General features: G+C 37.1%; 1 protein-coding gene across 1 annotated transcript; it reads left to right on the top strand.

The window, feature by feature from the left end:
• The first annotated feature begins 1,223 nt into the window (after positions 1-1,223).
• Positions 1,224-17,764, top strand: LOC117329730 (sulfate transporter-like). Its single transcript, XM_033887823.1, has 16 exons — positions 1,224-1,633; positions 4,960-5,070; positions 7,795-8,051; positions 8,290-8,454; positions 9,373-9,528; positions 10,229-10,311; positions 10,532-10,679; positions 11,045-11,158; positions 11,718-11,795; positions 12,203-12,298; positions 12,676-12,782; positions 13,274-13,340; positions 14,444-14,614; positions 15,358-15,507; positions 16,226-16,280; positions 17,284-17,764. The coding sequence occupies exons 1-16, from the start codon at positions 1,360-1,362 to the stop codon at positions 17,400-17,402; spliced, it is 2,151 nt and encodes a 716-aa protein (XP_033743714.1). The 5' UTR covers positions 1,224-1,359; the 3' UTR covers positions 17,403-17,764.
• The last annotated feature ends 2,366 nt before the right edge of the window (positions 17,765-20,130 follow it).

The raw sequence follows: 20,130 nt of genomic DNA, 5'->3' as shown, positions 1-20,130 counted from the left end.
AATTAAGATGTACTTCAATCAACCCGACATGGACTAAATCCAAAGCGTATGACTGACCCAGTCCTCTCGGGCACTAAACAGTCATCGTCGGCGTTACAATAGTAATGTATGTATAAAATATATGGGGGGTCGATATGTTTATGTTTATATCGACCCCCCCATATATTTTATACATACATTACTATTGTAACGTGTCCCTGTGGTTGAGCTACACTTATCACGTTCGTCGGAGACCCACGGTTGATTGCACTAAGCTTCGCTACACCTATCACGTGATAAGCAAAGCGTACGTTGTGCAATCAACCGTGGGTCTCCAACGATGCTAAACAGAGGATGTTACCCGATTCACATCTTAAGTAACAGGGATGTTAAATCAAACTTCCTATAAACGCAGTTAATAGACCATGTTAATATATAGGAGAAATCGATTATCCAATTCCTGAAAGTATTTTAATACAGTGTTTATAACATGAAATATAAAATATTAATTTAATTTATGAAATAGCAAATATTTTACTCCTCTCTTCAATTCCTGAGGTTTATTAAGTTCATAATCGGCGTTCTTTGGACATTGAGTGGTAAATGGTATACATTGGTATGAATTAGTGCGTACATAACAGTTATAGCGAAATGCATAATGCTGGCACATATAATAAGTTAACAATATCCATCGGCGCCCCATATGTATATATGCTTTGAATTCATCAAGAATGTTTTGGATGAGGAAATGACAAAGATTGAAGATGTCTGCCAGAGGAAATTTGGACGAGAACAATGACATCGTAATCAAAACAGCTGTTCTATACGGTAAGGGGCGTCAGATGTTATGGCCTGGTCTGGGGGTTGCAGGGGGCGCTTTCACTTAATTAACAATTGTACTATAACATATAGAACAACATTATATAATACGTAAATTAAATTTCAAATAGTAACGCAGGTTTATATAGGGGATAGCCAGCATGCAGAAAACACGTGGTGATTTATATTTTCTTTAATGTAAAAAAACAAAACAAAAAACAAGATACAAGTTTCTCTTCGTATCTGCCGGACTAAGCATGAGTGACGCGTGTGTGTTTGGATTATATCATCGGACTTAAAAGAACCCCCTAGCCGCGTGTGTTTAGTGACACACGCATGTCAAAAGAGTATTCTACAAGTACGTACGTATGTATGCCACACACGCTTTAACACATACATGTGCGTGTAGCACTGGCTATGTTACGGCCTGAATAAAACTAGGCCACAGGACTTTAAATACAGCTGCTGGGCTTCATAACAACATCTGTACATGTGTGTCCCTCGGTATATTTAAAAGTATATATCGTGTCCAGTATAATCGGCGATTTACGGTTCAACCCAATGGAGGTCGCAGATTCAAGCGTGAAATCTAGGAGAACATTTCTGAGGGTAGCTGCTTTTGAAAAACAGTTCAAGAGGCCACCCGAACCGCCAAAACCACTATCTCAACGGATTGCGGCACAATGCAGGGATGATTTCTCCAAGCGGAAGCTGTTAAAAACTGTGCATGCCAATTTTCCGTTCATAGGATTGATAAAGAAATATAAGCTAAAGGAAAGCCTGGCAAATGATGTTATATCTGGACTTACGGTCGGCATTATGCAGATTCCCCAGGGTGAGTATATAACGAATCATATGCGCTTGTACTCCAGACCCTACCCCAAACCAACACCCACACCACCCTTCTGACTTCCTTAAATATCTGTGACATACACGCATGTAAACAATTTATGGATTTGAAAGTGCAGTGTGAAGGACGACAGTACAATCAGACTTTGTTAGAACACAGACGTTACTCTAAAGTGTTAAAATCAAATGTAATACGATAAAGTCATTCCTCCCACTTAGTGACCCTCCAGCGAGGTGAAATCACGTCATACATTGCATGCATGCTGCAGTGGGCGAGAGGAGCCTTTAAATCAAAATGCATAAACAGTTGGTAGTTTGTTGTAGTTATGACATTTTGAAATTAAAAAAAATCGAAAGCAGCATATCAAATCGCATATATGTTTGATGTTTGTTTTTCGTAAAATTAACTTAATATACTGCTTAATACATGATAACGCACGTTCTTTCAATAATAAGAATAAAACACAAAACTCCTCCCAAAATTGATTCGCTTATCATTTTTTTTAAGAATGTAGCCACGTTTCATATTTGCTGTGAATATGTAGGACACTGCAAAAACACGTGGTTTCACTCCCTAGCAACCATAATATGGATGGTATCTAGACATGGTAAGGTTTGAATTTTAAAGCGTGTTGTAAACCCTGCAACCTGAAAATAAATTTAAAGTCCGTTTTCAAGCTGTTGATCTCGAAATTGATTGTTTGATATCATACTGATATGTATTAATTGCTCATTAGTCAAGCCGGCGGAATGATAACCTTTGGATATCACGTGACGCATGAAGTGCATCTACGAGAACAGGAAGTAGGTTTCGAGTTCCTCCGAGTGCTGAATAATTCTTATCTAAGTGAATAGATAGACATGGAATCTTGCTCAGATATAATATATCAATATTAAAATTTATCAATTAAAATTTAAAAGTAGCGTTAACAAAATATTTCCCTAGTCGCACGATAATCTTAACGGCCTGGTAATTAATCGATAGTTTCAACGTGTTAGTATCAATAGCCAATGTGATAGCATAAAGGTAGTTAAAGGCATGTTAACAGTAAATCTTAACTGCAAAAAGTTACCATACATGGTCACAGTATATTTTAAAATGCATGTCAACACACGTTAGTCTTAACTGGAAAAATATACCATACTTAGTCACACGGTAGTCTTAACTGAAAAAAAATGAGCATACATAGTCTTACGGTAGTCTTACTTGTAAAAAATATGCCATACATAGTCACATGGTAGTCTTAGTTGCACAAATATATCATACATAGTTACACGGTAGTCTTAAGTGCAGAAAATCACCATACATAGTCACAAGGTAGTCTTAGTTGCACAAAAAAAATATCATACATAGTCACACTACAGTCTTAAGTGCTGAAAATGCTATGCATAGTCACATGGTAATGTTAACTCAAAACATCACAATAATAGTAACACAGAAAATCACTCTATAAACATACTCACACGGTAGTCTTAACTAGAAAATATAACCGTACATAGTCACATAGTAGTCTGGCATGGCAACACTCGGTAGTCTTAACTGGCATGGCAACACTCGGTAGTCTTAACTGGCATGGCAACACTCGGTTGTCTTAACTGGCATGGCAACACTCGGTTGTCTTAACGGGCATGGCAACACTCGGTAGTCTTAACTGGCATGGCAACACTCGGTTGTCTTAACTGGCATGGCAACAATCGGTTGTCTTAACTGGAATGGCAACACTCGGTTGTCTTAACTGGCATGGCAACACTCGGTAGTCTTAACTGGCATGGCAACACTCGGTTGTCTTAACTGGCATGGCAACACTCGGTTGTCTAAACTGGCATGGCAACACTCGGTTGTCTTAACTGGCATGGCAACACTCGGTAGTCTTAGCTAGCATGGCAACACTCGGTAGCCTTAACTGGCATGACAACACTCGGTAGTATTAACTGGCATGGCAACACTCGGTTGTCTTAACTGGCATGGAAACACTCGGTAGTCTTAACTGGCATGGAAACACTCGGTAGCCTTAACTGGCATGGCAACACTCGGTAGTCTTAACTGGCATGGAAACACTCGGTAGTCTTAACTGGCATGGAAACACTCGGTAGTCTTAACTGGCATGGCAACACTCGGTTGTCTTAACTGGCATGGCAACACTCGGTTGTCTTAACTGGCATGGCAACACTCGGTAGTCTTAACTGGCATGGCAACACTCGGTAGTCTTAACTGGCATGGTAGCATTCGGTAGTCTTAACTGGCATGGCAACAGTCGGTAGTCTTAACTGGCATGGCAACACTCTGTTGTCTTAACTGGCATGGCAACATCGGTAGTCTTAACTGGCATGGCAACAATCGGTAGTCTTAACTGGCATGGCAACATTCGGTAGTCTTAACTGGCATGGCAACACTCGGTTTTCTTAACTGCCGCGGTAACACTCGGTTGTCTTAACTGCCATGGCAACACTCGGTTGTCTTAACTGCCATGGCAACACTCGGTATGGCAACACTCGGTTGTCTTAACTGGCATGGCAACACTCGGTTGTCTTAACTGGCATGGCAACACTCGGTAGTCTTAACTGGCATGGCAACACTTAGTTGTCTTAACTGGCATGGCAAACACTCGGTAGCCTTAACTGGCATGGCAACACTCGGTAGTATTAACTGGCATGGAAACACTCGGTAGTCTTAACTGGCATGGAAACACTCGGTAGTCTTAACGGGCATGGCAACACTTGGTAGTCTTAACTGGCATGGCAACACTCGGTAGTCTTAACTGGCATGGCAACACTCGGTTGTCTTAACTGGCATGGCAACACTCGGTAGTCTTAACTGGCATGGCAACACTCGGTTGTCTTAACTGGCATGGCAACACTCGGTTGTCTTAACTGGCATGGCAACACTCGGTAGTCTTAACTGGCATGGCAACACTCGGTAGTCTTAACTGGCATGGCAACACTCGGTAGTCTTAACTGGCATGGCAACACTCGGTAGTCTTAACTGGCATGGCAGCATTCGGTAGTCTTAACTGGCATGGCAGCATTCGGTAGTCTTAACTGGCATGGCAGCATTCGGTAGTCTTAACTGGCATGGCAACACTCGGTAGTCTTAACTGGCATGGCAACATTCGGTTGTCTTAACTGGCATGGCAAGATTCGGTAGTCTTAACTGGCATGGCAACATTCGGTAGTCTTATATGCCCACCAAAGCAAGAACAAGCACAGCATGTTGTATACAATCATAAGACTTGGACAAAATCGTCTTCTTTGAATTTCATCGGTCTCTATCTTGCCTTTTCTTAGTGACCGTTGTTTGTATTGTCGTTGTAGGGATGGCATATGCTTTGCTGGGATCACTGCCCCCGATCGTTGGACTGTACACGTCATTTTTCGGCCCGCTCATATATTTCTTCCTGGGAACTTCACGTCACGCTTCAATGGGTTTGTATTGTTTGTATTGTTGTCTCCGCGGATTTGTTTACGTATAAACATCATCACAATTTCCGTCAATTTCAACTTGGATTCACGGGAAGAGTAGCGATTTAGAAGGATAAATTCTTGCTTCAACAACTTCTTACGGAAGCATATTAGCACAGGGGTCTGCTTCTGGTTAGTATCTATAGAAAAATATTAGCTCCTACTCCTACTAGATCTTCAAGTGTTACACCTTGTTGATATAGTAGGGGTAGTTGAATGTTTTTTTCTTCTATAAATACTATCCAGAAGCAGACGTCTGTGGTATTAGATTCACATAGAAATATATTTTTTTGTGATTATGAAAATATTTTATCTTGCGGGCGCACCACTTAACAATTTGACTTGATCTGCCGTCGCTAGTTATAAGGCGACATTTTATAAATATTACATGCTTAGCACGTGACAGTAGATATTGTCAACCCTTGGAAACCCACTGTCACCATCGGCTTCGCACGGAAATTTACTTGAGGTAATAATATTTTTATGTTACAATTTCCAATGTATGGTTGTTATAATGAGAAATGACTTATTATAATAGTACGCATACAAGTTTTTAATAACACAAGCATCTTATCAAGCCAAATACGATCTATTTATATTTAAACGTTTGATACGATTGTCTTGCCAGTTCTAATATATATTGCATCCCTTCCTTCAGTCCATTCGTCTATGAACACTTACAACGTTGCAAATAATAAATAAAACAAAAAACAAAAAAAAAATTGTGAGATACCTAATTGGCGGTCGCCAGATAATTCAGTGGTGGCCACCAGATAATTACGTGGCAGTAGCCATACATTTAAATGACGTCCACAAGATAATTAAGTTGTGGCTACCAGATTAAGTTGGTGCCAACATATAATTAAGAGGCGGCCACAAGATGAGAGAGTGGTGAACACCAGATTAAGAGGGTGCACCAGATAAATTATTTTCGCAATCACAAAAATAAAAACATTCCTATGTGAGGCTTATACACTTCCGTAACTTACTGCCCGAATTCTATATTGTTACTTTTACGTATACCGTGACTTTTTTGTGTGGAGAAAGTCGTCATTAAAAAAATCAAAAAACAATTATACAAAGTTTAACTGTTGATATCAGTGTGAAAATGCACACCCTACTCGAATGTCCAGATTTAAAGAAACATTATATATTTGATTTGCCTACGCCATTCTCTACTAACAAACCACGAACTCTATGTGCGAACAAGTGATTCACTGTAACATTTGTAACATATATTGGATATAAATATATATATTTGTAAACAAGTCTACATACATATGTTTATGGATTTGGTAGTAGGTTGTAACTTTTTTTTTTTACATCACCGTGTTACGTAATATTCTGACTCATATGATATGTTTGTCCAATTGTTTAAATAACATTTCAAATGCTACTTAGTAAATATGATTTAACATCCTGGTACATTTCATTTCATCAAATATTGACACAGTTATTATTCGTCCACTGGATATAATAACAGGCAAAGCCTATATATATTCTCTCCTTAAATTGGCCAAGGTGGTATAAACAGTGAGAAAATGTTTAGACGTATTAGAATTGAAAGAAAATTAAAACAAAATAGCTCGCAATAGTACAAGGATAAGGGGATGTTTAGATTTATGAACTCTATTATACAGTGAATGCTTCATATGATTTTGGTATCTCTAGTTATTATATCAATATCATACTTCATTTTACTCAGAAAGAAAGGTATTTTGCTATCAACAGCTTAGGTCATTTAAGGTTGAAAATAGGACTTGTAGACTTTTTTGTCTTTGTATATCTCCATTACAGGTCTCGATTCAGATCATTTTCCAAAATTTTGGTCACTAACAACTGTTACGAATTCATTTAAAACATATAAAGAGTGTACTTATTTACAATGTCAAGATACGGTCATGTTAAAGTCACTGGTAAGTAGTCATGCTCAACCAGAATATCATGTATGTTGTTTAGAATCATTATGTTTTTGTACACATTGGCTTTAATTCATATAAAAAAATAAATGACAAGATTTTCCAATAAAACGAACTTAGTTCTTTTATTGCGTTATTTCAGACAAAGTTAAAAAGAGGTTTAGATGAGACATTTTATAAACCATTCATGGAACAGTTATTTATTCTTTTCATTGTAGTATAGATGTATAATTGGTTATTTGCAAATTCTACAAGTCTACGAAAGGATTGTACATAGTCCCTGCTAAACCTATGCATATCAACTGCTAGAAGATCAGTTTTGTTGATCATTGTCCCCAAAGTAAACAATACAAAGAACAATTGATTCCGCATTAAGCCACACGTTAGGCGTCTCACCTCATACAATGCATTCAGTAGCATACACAATAAGTATTTCTCATTATATTACGTCAGGGTATGGCACAGCATTGACTTTAACTTCCCAATACTTTCAAGACAGAATGTAGAAAGACAAGATTGCGTTTCACAGAGTACGATTTGCTGATAAAGCATAGGGGCATCCGAACTTATGCAAAATAGGAAAATATTCGCAATAAGAGCATACTTAGTTTAAACTGTTTCATTGACATAAAACGACAAAGCGATTAGTCGGTAAGTTAAGCCAACTTATAAATGACTGTCCCGAAATACTGACATACTACGATCTATGTTTTGGCTATTATCAATTAAATAATTTGCGGCCTAATATTGTGTATCAATATTATCGCAGGGACGATCGCCATTGTGAGTTTGATGATCGCATCCGTCCTTGACACTAGATTAGGGGGCGGCACAGAAACGCTCGGCCCGGAAACCACTTCCCCTGTCTTCGATTACAACGTCTCGACCACACCCAGCTCTGCTAACTTCACGAACACTACAACCGACGCCACACCCATCGCAACTATGACGTCAGCCTTCTCAGAAATGGATTTACAGAAGATTCGAATGACGGCGGCCTTGTCATTCGTTTCCGGATTCGTCATGGTAACATTGAGACGTAGTAGCCAACTAGCGAAATCTGTGCAGCGTTCTTATTTCTTCATTGTTTATTTGGAAGTTAACATTTCTTGATTTTCTCTATGATGTTCGTTAATAATGTCAAATTGAACGATATTTCAGTAGCCAATAACATGTGTAATGTACGCCAACATTTATGTCGGTTATCCCTTTTAATTATTTAGGTGTACTAACAAATCAAATGGAATTGACTGGTTTATCCTAGATATTCCTGGGAAAGATTAACATGGGGATGGTGGCCACCTACATGTCTGAGCCGATGGTGTGTGGATTCACCTCCGCTGTAGCCATCCACGTGACCACAAGTCAGGCTAAACACATCCTGGGGATCAAAGTGGGACGGCATAACGGAGTGTTCAAGGTCATAAAGGTAAAGTTTTGTGGAAGTTTTCAATGCCATAATAGAGGTAAAGTCTTTTAGAGGTTTTCAAGGTCATATGGGTCAGGTTTTGTCGACGTTTTCAAGGTTATAAAGGTAAAGAGGTAAACGTTTGCAGATGTTTTCAATGTCACAAAGATAAAGTGTTGAAGAAGTTTTCAAGGTCATTAAAGTAAAGAGATAAAGTTTTGTAGATGTTTTCAGGGTCATTAAGGTAAAGTGCCGTAGAAGTTTTCAAGGTCATAAAGGAAAGTTTGGTAGAAGTTATCAAGGTCACAAAGGTAAAGCTTTCTTAAGGATTTCAAGGTCATTAAGATAGATGAAGATGTCTGCAATCAGTATTAATTTTCACAGCCGTGTGTCAAGACCATGGAAGTTATGCCACGTTTGATTGCTTGACATGATAAAACAATAAAGAATACCAACATGATAACGAAACGAATTCAAATTCCAACTAAAAATCGTTAAAACGAAGGCAAACTATGAACATAAATATATATATTGAGACCATTGCAAAATAACAAGGATGATAAGACCAGGTGTTCCGGCAGAGTAAACGTCTTCTGCTTAATCGAAGAAACTCGCCATACAAATCTAGGTCAAATTCAGTTTTAAAGTGACGTTCTCAAAATGAGAACTAGGGTAATGACAACAAAACCACTAGGTATATCAACAAGCATCAAACATGTCTGACCTTTTCCAAATGATGTTGACCAGGATACCCAACCAAACCGCATCTATTTATGTGATAGTGTCCATTGCCAAGAAGTTTAAACTCAAAAAGGAATGGAGACAATCACAAAGAAATTTTAAGTCTGTTTTCAAAGTCATAGAGACTTCCGTGGGCACTTAATTATGTTTTACATACAATTATTTACTTTGCAAGATGATTTTAAACCTCTATTGCAGACATGGATTGACATCTTCAAAAACATTGCCACTATCAACTGGGCTCCTGTTGTCACCTCTATCATCTGTATACTCGCCATCTACGCCGTCAAAATCCATGTCAATCTTCGTTTCAAGGCCAAACTGAAGATCCCGATACCCATCGAAATCATCGTGGTATGTAATGACGTCATCTAATCACGTGATCCAAGTAATCATTAAAACCATACCTCTTGAAATTTTACTCTATAAAAATATCAGATGAGAATATATATTAAGTGCACGAGTACGAAAACAAACTACCAAGATCATCGTAACGATCCGCCATCCCGCGTTGGTTCCTTTTTATACTTCACTCTCATCTTTCACTGGTTTTATTGAATATCAGACGTATAAAAGAAATCTCTTGAAATCTGTGAAAATGGTGATACATGTATCATATTGTATGTATTTCCAACCATACAGGTCTTATTTTATTCGCTAGCATAATTTGTTCAATACGATACCCTCCTTTCCATCTTCCTTTTGAAAAGGACAGCATCGCAATGAACACACTTGACTAGCTAAGTGAATAATGCTTCCTATTGTTTATATATTTAACTCAGTCATAGTCGAAGGTGAAGGACGCTGTACGCCGTCTGCTGTCCGTCCATATACTTGTATTCATTTGAGTGGTATATGTATCGGAAGAGATTTGTAGAAGGACTCAGACAATTCTTTTACTTCTTATATATTCACGACAATTGTTATTTGACGTCAAAAACATGGCGGATTTATTATCATGGTGGGTTGTCACCTCAAAAGCGAGTTGTTTTAATCCTAGAAATATCTACGAGTATAATCTATATTTACACAACGTCTGTTTCATTTGCCAAAGGTTTCAATAGCTACAGCGATCTCCCATTTTGCGAAGTTCAAGGCAAATTATGAAGTCAACGTTTTGGAAGACATTCCATCGGGGTACGTATGCTTTGATTGCAGTATTTAACATTTGTCGTTGTTGACACAATATCTGACTTAACATATCGCCCAGACAATTGTCACAATGATAGCAAAACCGTTCCTATAAATACCATTATATATGTTCCTGAATTTAAAGATAAGATTGATATCATTAAAAGAACAACCATTTAAGATTTCAGGAGACATTTAAAAGTTTTCTGTCTTTATATGAAAACAGGCTGCCAGCCCCGGCTATACCGGATGTGACGTTAGTCGGAGAGAGTTTAAAGGATGCTGTCATTATTGGCATAGTCGCATTTATACAGTCTGTGTCAATGGCTAAAATTCTGGCTCGTAAAAACAACTATCGCATCAACCCTAACCAGGTAGGTAAAACCAATACTTGGAGCGAGGAAATATATGAGACTTTCACTTTGTGTGGATTGTTTAGTGGATACAATCCACTGGGGCTTGTTGGTCTGCTTTGAATTTCCAAATATAAATAAACATACTTTTGAAAAACGAATACATCCAGTTGGATTACAACTCTGAAAGCCATGGAAATAATTACACGATTCAGGTTTTCATACTTTACGTTACGTAATAATGATACCAATGAGGTACTGGAATTAAGGGCATTATCAAATTTGCTCAAGCTGGCACATTTTAATTGCATGATATAGAAGTAATATCACAAAAGTTTCATTAGCGGAATCATAATGTAGCGAACTGATATTAACTACAACTGCAGGAAATGGTGGCGTATGGAGCAGGAAGTGTATTGAACGCGGTGTTTTCTGGGTATATCCCAGCTGCCTCTGTGGCGAGGAGTATGGTCCAGGAAGGAGCTGGGGGACATACCCAGGTAAGTCACCTTTAAGGAGTATGATCGATGAGAAGGCCGGGGACATTCAGTTAAGTAACTTCCTACATCAGATATACAAAAAGACTATTAACACGCTCATTAGTCAATATCGATTATCACATAGTATGTCATAATCGATCTTTGCCTAATTAGCGTGCTAAACACCTTTGGTCTACGGTAGACGCGCCGTGTTTTTAAGTGTATGATTTAGAAAGAGAATAATTGATGTTAGTATATTTATTGCTTACCAGGGAGGTTCATTTGAACCGTATATAACACAATAAGGTTGTTTTTATCACTCTTTATCCTCTCTGTAATACACTGTTTATCAAGTATACTTATTTCAAACGTATTAAAATTTTCGATTATCTTTTTCCAAATCTATTTATTCATATTGCACTGAATATTGTAATGAAATGTTTATTCGTGATTTCAGAGAAAATGTAATAAATCAAAATATTGATATTTAAGTTTATTTAACATTATTACATAAGAAAACGTATCATTCCTTAATATACCGCACAATGTACTTATACTTACATATGTTTCTTTCCTGTAGGTGGCGTCCCTGTTCGGCTGCCTGGTCGTATTAGTGGTCATTGTGGCTATCGGACCACTTTTCTACTCCCTTCCAAAGGTACCTCACATTGTTTTCTTGGTTATGTCATCTGTATGATACCTAGCTGTATTTCCGAAAACGAATTTAAGGGTGCTCGTCCCGACCTTCCGCCTACATGTATAATAATTTCTTTTCTGTTTGATGCGGAGTTATATCCCTTTACGTAAATACTTCCCTAAATTATTGACTATGGACTTTTTGATGTCTTCCACTTCTATAAACCTGTTCTCCAGGTACACAAGTCTGATAATCATACTCATTCGTTTATAATTCCTCATTTCAAGATAGAAATGCAAAGATGTATATCAAGCGATATTGCTTCATATAGCTCAAAGCGACAAAAAGTTATTCCATCGTATCTGAAGTATGTCAGGGTGATGTGTTGTTGTTTTTGTTTTTGTTTTTACGATGTGAATCTGTTATAGTGTGTACTGTCCTGTGTCATCCTGGTCAATCTGAGGAGTATGTTTCTTCAGTTTCTGGAACTCAAACCTCTCTGGAAGAAATCCAAGTATGATTTCGTAAGTTGTTTGACATACTACTCGTTTTCATGATTTAAGTATCGAAGAGAAAAACACTGACAATGAAAAACGGGTACAGTTGGAATAAAATCTCGATTTATTTACAACAAAGCGTTAAACAACTCATATATACACTTGTACAAGTTTTTATTATTGTATAACTCATAAATATCCCTTTTTTTGGTCCAAATGGAACTGCGCGAGAGATCTTGGATGTTTGCGGAAACGGAGTGCCCGGAGAAAACCAACGTTCTTTTCCCTTTCACTGTCTATTGTTTTCAAAGTATTTACATAGACAAGTAGGCCTAATTAATTATATAAATACTTTCATTTTTAGTTTCTCTACCGTCCTACACAGGAGCTTTTATCTGTTACAGATGATCTGGATCGTGACCTTCCTGGCTACAGTTATCCTGGACGCTGACATCGGGATTGGTATCGGGATTGTCTTTTCTATCCTGACTGTAGCCATCCGTACACAAAGGTAGACATATTACTTACTCAAATCAATACACCTGGTCAAAAGGTTTATTTATGCGTGACATTTCAAACATTTTAGAATTTGGATTTTACAACGAATATAAAAATGTGATGTCCCTAACAATCATTCTAACTCTTCATAAATATATGAATATTATGACGTCATTGTTAATAATTGCATGTAATATGACAATGAACTTAAAAAAGGATCTTAGCTAACGGAGTCAAATATCTTGATATCATTTGTCTAAATCTTTTTAAAGAGTGTTTTCAACAACTAGCGAAATGCTGGAATATTATATGGAGTTGAAATACTGATGTCACGTGACCTAGTTTACGTTTCACAAAATATGCAAGTGTTATTATTATTCGATTATTTTGTTTTAAAGAAATGTAATTCAGTAAGTTTTATGATTAGACTACGAATTATTCGTGTTGTAGTATGCTAATATAATTATATAACTTTATAATAACAAACATTGTTATCTTGGATAGACCAGAGTTTTACCGAGCTGGGCTTATTGACGGACAATATATTAAACCAGTAAATAGATACAACGAGGTAAGTAACAAAATAAAAACAAACATATTGTTTATCAATTTGATTTTAATGACCCGTAATCAAAGTAAAGACTCATCATGTTTCAGATTTTGACATAGTAGAAATACAGTGTTTGTCAATTCTGATGATTCCTAGGTGCTAGTTTAGAATAGCATTCGGTCCATGGATGTTATTTAATGCTTTGAATACGTATCGAAAGAATATTGATACACAACAGTGAAAGGTACTTGTGAAATATATAAGCACAGAGATAAAGAGTAATATAGATATATCAAACGAGATACCATTTTTGTTGTAGCTATTATGTCTTGGAATAATTAGAAAATGTGCCTCTTTCTGTTATCGCTGCCGATGTGGTTTGTATAAATTCGTTTTATAAATAACACTATTGAAGCGGTTTATCATGAGAGTACACTCATAGTTTTGCGTATGTGTGTATGCGTGTGTTATAGCCCCATGGCAAAAAATATTCAAGTTAATCGTTATACTTAATTTACTTTTCTCAACCCCTGTGTAAATCCCCGTTTGTTGATGGACTCTTCAGCCAATCAAAAGCGACATTGCATTTTTATGTTATGTTGCTGACATTGCATTTTAGCCAAAGAATATGCTTGTTATAATAAATTATTATTGTTGATGACAAAAAAAAATGGATTTTCGATATTATTATTAGCAAATTTAATTCTAAGACGTCAGAAGAATATAAGCGAATCTCGATAAGTAGATAACAGTTGTATGGTTGGTTGAAAGGCGAATGCGTTTAATCAAACGTGTAACTTTAATTCTTTATTGACACATATGTTGACCTGTTCTATTTATTTTCTAATTAGCAATTAAATCATTAGCTATTTAACTGTTTCTTAAGTTAAAAAAGAAATCGACAACCATACTGGCTGCTTAGAATTAGGAATCAATGCATTTGTATAATATTTTGCCTTGTAAAACTGGATATTTTTTATGGCAGCTCATAAAAATACAAATACATAGTATATTTATAACAATTGTTTCAAACTTTTATATATATGATCAGTTAAAGAACTTGTATTTTTTAAATTTAACAAAATGTGAACGAAACATTCATTATGCTTACTTGTTTTAAACAGGTAAAAGAGGAACAATCCATTAAAATAGTCCGTTTCCAGGCTCCGCTATATTTCGCGAATTCAGAGATGTTTGTAAAGGCAGTTCGTGTTGCATCAAACATCGACCCGGAAGAGCTGAAGAAAGCCCGAAAACAACACCAGAAGACAAACAATGAGAATACCACAAATACCGTATGTACACCTAGATTATTGACCGATAATTACAAATCATGACCTTATTTACAGATACTGTAAACGTTCATATCTTATTTTAGCGGTTATCTTATTTAAGCGTTTTTCGCTCTGGAAGCATTCCGCTAAATTATGATTGCGCTAATTGTAGCTTATTTACATTGGTTTCTATGATGATAATTTTTGGTGAACAAATTCGTCTGTTTTTAGTTTTGCGCTACTTTTACAGTACATTAATAGATTCCTTTCAAGATCAGCTCCAAGAACCTGCTTGACCTGCCGCATCCCACACAAAATGACGGCAGTTGTGGTGGCCGTTTATAATCAAGAAACATATTTTCCGATTTTTTTTCGTTATGGCCTAAATGACCTGTTCAGATTAAAGATTTTAATTACTGGAATTATGACACGAACATGTATGATAAAGGTTCGAACAATTTCAAAATTATCAAAATCCTTGATTTATCATATTGATTGGATGAGAGAGGCGATACATTTATTCTTTTATAATATTTGCTCAAATTCTTCTTGATTTACATTGGTTCCCTTTTCTGGATTTCCATGTTCTTTGGCCTATAGTATCAGTGACGAGTGCTAGATGTTTGATTCACAATTTGCAATATGTCCTGTCTGATACTGTAGTCACATTTAAAGGTGCTGAGCACGTTTGTCTGTTTAACAATGTTTGTGAATACTTATATATTGTTTTAAATATATATTCTGTTTTTATTTTCATTCCGCAGTCTGTAGAAAATGGAATCCCAGATTCAGAACTCGGTGAAGGCCTGGCACTCACCCAAGCGGAAAACCACCCGAAGCGCAGGGAGGCAATACTGGTGGACATGAGTGGCGTCCCCTTCTTGGATATAGTCGGTGTGAAAACATTGAGAAGGGTCAGTTGAAAGATTAACCTGACATCAGGTTGTATACCATTATATTCTATTCATTTAAAGATTGAAATAAGTATCAAATGTTTTGTTTTTGCAATTATGATAAAGAAATGATAACTAGAACATTTAAGAATTTCGACACACCCCTGTGGGCTAGATGCGGGGCTTGAATGGATCAAATTGTCTAAATTATCAATCACGCTATCAGATATCCTGCAATCAAATTCTCATCAACATTCAGTCTGTATACTAGAATTTGTTTTATTGTTTATGCTCACTTACAAAACTGTAGACGATTGTGATATTGACAAATTCACATTGACTACAATTGTATAGCATGTAAGATATTTTGATATATTTACTTGATAATTTCAACATGTCAGGTAAAAAATAATGTATGTTCGTGTATATAAGAACTCGGGTGCTCGTTAAGGCCCATTGGGCCTCTTGTATTTTATATATGATATCTAAAGAGTACTCATGTCTTATTCCCCTTCGGCTACATTTATCAAACTTTGTATAATTACTTTTATCAACGTGATATGGCAACAGCGATACGTAAACATTTCTAACAAATGTAAAGAATTTGATATTGATAATAAAATTATGTTGGAGTCTATTGATCTGACGTTTTGAATGGTAAGTGTTTTGTAATTACCTGATTCAAAAAGTAATTTGTGTAATTTAGCTTAATACTTTTGGATTTTTATTTCCCCCATAGGTATTTAACGAGTACAACGATGTAGACGTCGATGTAATGCTGGCCGGATGTAGTGGTACGTAAGAATGATATATCTGATACTTGCCTTTGACCCCGCACATTTCTATTTAAAGGTCTCCCTTACGTTACTAGTCAGTTTATTTTGCTTTTCTTTTTAATCAATAAGACGGAACAAATTCAGATTGTTCCATCTCTGCTTTGTGATGAGATGTAGCAGGGAATAATTCTTAGTCTAACAAATAATCTAACCTGAGAAATAGCCAAGCTGTTACGCTCACAAGCAGACGATATTTTGGTTTGATCGGGTTTGACTTAAAATGTAAGTATGCACACTTATTTTGCTTTGGCTTTAAAATGCAAATGGCGGCTGTGATTAATATTACATAAATATGACATGAAAGAAGGCATTTCAAACAATAAAAATGCTCATATATCATACTTTTAAGACATATTTTCATAGTGAAAAGGACGTTTTTAAGACAAATTGTTTAATTGTGGAGTTAGGTTCTTTTTTATAAAGAAATATGCATCTTTTATCACGCAATCAACGGCTGAACATTTTCCCTAAAAAACAGTCTTCTTTCATGTTCAGAGTTCCTAATAGTGCATAACAAGAGCATTTTTGATGTCTGAAGTGCCTCCTTATACGCCATATTTGTGTGATACTACTAGTATTCCCAGCCACCATTTACATTTCAAAGTCAAAATAGAGTCAGTGTTTAGAATATCATAAAGTCAAATCTGGTCTAACCAATGCTCCTATTGTGTGTTATAGACACTTGCGCAATATATGTGATACAAATGAGCTAATTATGAGCTAAGCATTTTTTCGTATTTTTTGCTAGCTTAATTATATATCAACAGCAAGATCCAAGGTTGGCCGTGATTCATACTAAAAGTTACTTCTGTTAAATACCCCGATATTAGAGATTTTATAGGCTTGTAAAAAGTCACCGATATCACTGGATTTGTTATTTAGATGACCCTTAAGATGATACGATCATATCAACGTACATGCACATGGCATAACGTCATAATTTAAATTATTGTTTTTGTAGACGGTGTGTTGGATATCCTCCGATCAACAGATTTCATGTCTGAGAAAGAAGATTTTATTTACGTGGATGTTGAATCTGCTATAGAAAGTCGCAATGAAAAGGCAGCTGAGAACGAATAACCAAGAAAAAGTGACCGATAAATACCAATAGGTGAACTATAAACGCTATCACGTGATCAATGAACAAAAACACGTGGTTTTGCAATGATATGATGAAATCATGGAATGATAATAGGTGGGCATTGGTCAGAAACTTCTGGCACGTGCATATGCATGAATACTTAATGCTCAGTAACGTTATCACAAAGTTGTTTAATAACACTGTTCATATTCGTGAAAATTGGTGATGACATCGCCATGTAAACAGCCTAATACCAATCCCGACGAGTGAGGGATGTTATAGATGAGTGCAATGTTAAACATCCATTCTCTTTGCGATAGTAAAACAAATTACTATTAAAATGACTGCAATACTTTCCAAAGACTTCTCGATTTGATTTGTAGAGGAATTTGATTAGAATGCATGCCGAAAATAGTCTCTCAGTTCTTTCGTTTGATGTTTGGTATCAATAGTCAATTGTTAACATACATAAATCGAAAGAACAAAACATTGTCAGACGCGTGACCCCACGTCGGATGGGCTGAATTGAACGTTTTTGGCATAGCAAAGGATTACCTTGCTATCATGCGTAACCTACAGGATATCAAAGTGGATTGTTAGAAGCATTCGGACTATGAGGTAACCTGATTAGTGGTGACTGGATGAATGAGACAACCTGAGGTAATATGATTAGTGGTGACTGGAATAATAAAACAACCTGAGATAATCTGATTAGTGGTGACTGGATTAATGAGACAACCTCAGGTGATCTGATTACTGTAAACGTACTTATTTTAGCGCAATCAAATTTTAGCGCATTTGCAGATTTCAGCCAGTTAGCGCAATGATGAATTAGCGCATCCACAGAACTTTCTATAGAAATGGAACGTACAAAAAGTAATTAGCGCAATCATAATTTAGCGCAAGGCTTCCAGCGCGAAAAGCGCTAAAATAAAATTACCGCTAAAATATGTACGTTTACAGTAGTGGTGACTGAATTAATGCGATAACCTGAGATAATCTGATTAGTGGTGACTGGAATAATAAAACAACCTGAGATAATCTGATTAGTGGTGACTGGATTAATGCGATAACCTGAGATAATCTGATTAGTGGTGACTGGATTGATGAGACAACCTCAGGTGATCTGATTAGTGGTGACTAAATTAATGACAAAACCTCGTCAATCATTCTCTTGTATACAATGTGACTGCCATCAACCATGTTGAATGTAAAATGGCAAGAAGGTCTGTTAAAGATATAGTTGAGCAAGAAGCCGGATCAACAAAAAAGTTCTTCATAATGCTTCTTCGAAAGTTAGGGATGTAAACTACAGTGACGAATACGTACGACGCTGTCCTGTGTCACTTAACAGTTATCTGAACGAGTTAACACTGAAGCTCCATTAAATAGAATTCCGTCCTTATAGATATCGCAAAATATGCAATTAACTGTTAGGTATTATCCAACACTTATTTTCAGTACGTAGGTATATATTGTGATTGAGACCTCATTTTTAGCTCACCTGGACCGAAGGTCCGGTGAGCTTATGTCATGGCGCAGCGTCCGTCGTCCGTCCGTCCGTCCGTCCGTCAACATTTGCTTCAAATCGCTACTAGTCAAAAAGTTCATATTGGATTTTGACCAAATTTGGCCAGAAACATCCTTGGCAGAAGGGGAACAGATTTTGCATAAATGATGACTCTGACCCCCGATGGGCTAAAGGGGCGGGGCCCAATAGGGGAAATAGGGGTAATTCCTTTAAATCGCTACTAGTCATAAAGTTATGAATGGATTTGAACCCAATTTGGTCAGAAACATCCTTGGGGGAAGGGGAACAGATTTTGCATAAATGGTAGCTCTGACCCCGGAGGGGCCAAAGGGGCGGGGCCCAATAGGGGAAATAGAGGTAATTCCTTTAAATCGCTACTAGTCATAAAGTTATGAATGGATTTGAACCCAATTTGGTCAGAAACATCCTTGGGGGAAGGGGAACAGATTTTGCATAATTGGGGACTCTGACCCCCGAGGGGCCAAAAGGGCGGGGCCCAATAGGGGAAATAGTGGTAATTCTTTTAAATCGCTACTTGTCATAAAGTTATGAATGTTTTTGAACCCAATTTGGTCAGAAATATCCTTGGGGGAAGGGGAACAGATTTTGCATAAATGGTAGCTCTGACCCCGGAGGGGCCAAAGGGGCGGGACCCAATAGGGAAAATAGAGGTAATTCCTTTAAATCGCTACTTGTCATAAAGTTATGAATGGATTTGAACCCAATTTGGTCAGAAACATCCTTGGGGGAAGGGGAACAGATTTTGCATAAATGGGGACTCTGACCCCCGAGGGGCCAAAAGGGCGGGGCCCAATAGGGGAAATAGGGGTAATTCCTTTAAATCGCTACTAGTCATAAAGTTATGAATGGATTTGAACCCAATTTGGTCAGAAACATCCTTTGGGGAAGGGGAACAGATTTTGCATAAATGGGGACTCTGACCCCCGAGGGGCCAAACGGGCGGGGCCCAATAGGGGAAATAGTGGTAATTCCTTTAAATCGCTACTTGTCATAAAGTTATGAATGGATTTGAACCCAATTTGGTCAGAAACATCCTTTGGGGAAGGGGAACAGATTTTGCATAAATGGGGACTCTGACCCCCGAGGGGCCAAACGGGCGGGGCCCAATAGGGGAAATAGTGGTAATTCCTTTAAATCGCTACTTGTCATAAAGTTATGAATGGATTTGAACCCAA

The sequence above is a fragment of the Pecten maximus genome, chromosome 6 (assembly GCF_902652985.1).
Source record: "Pecten maximus chromosome 6, xPecMax1.1, whole genome shotgun sequence".
NCBI lineage: Eukaryota > Metazoa > Mollusca > Bivalvia > Pectinida > Pectinidae > Pecten > Pecten maximus.
Note: the sequence above shows the minus strand (reverse complement) of the source record. Positions and strands in the feature narration are given on the sequence as shown.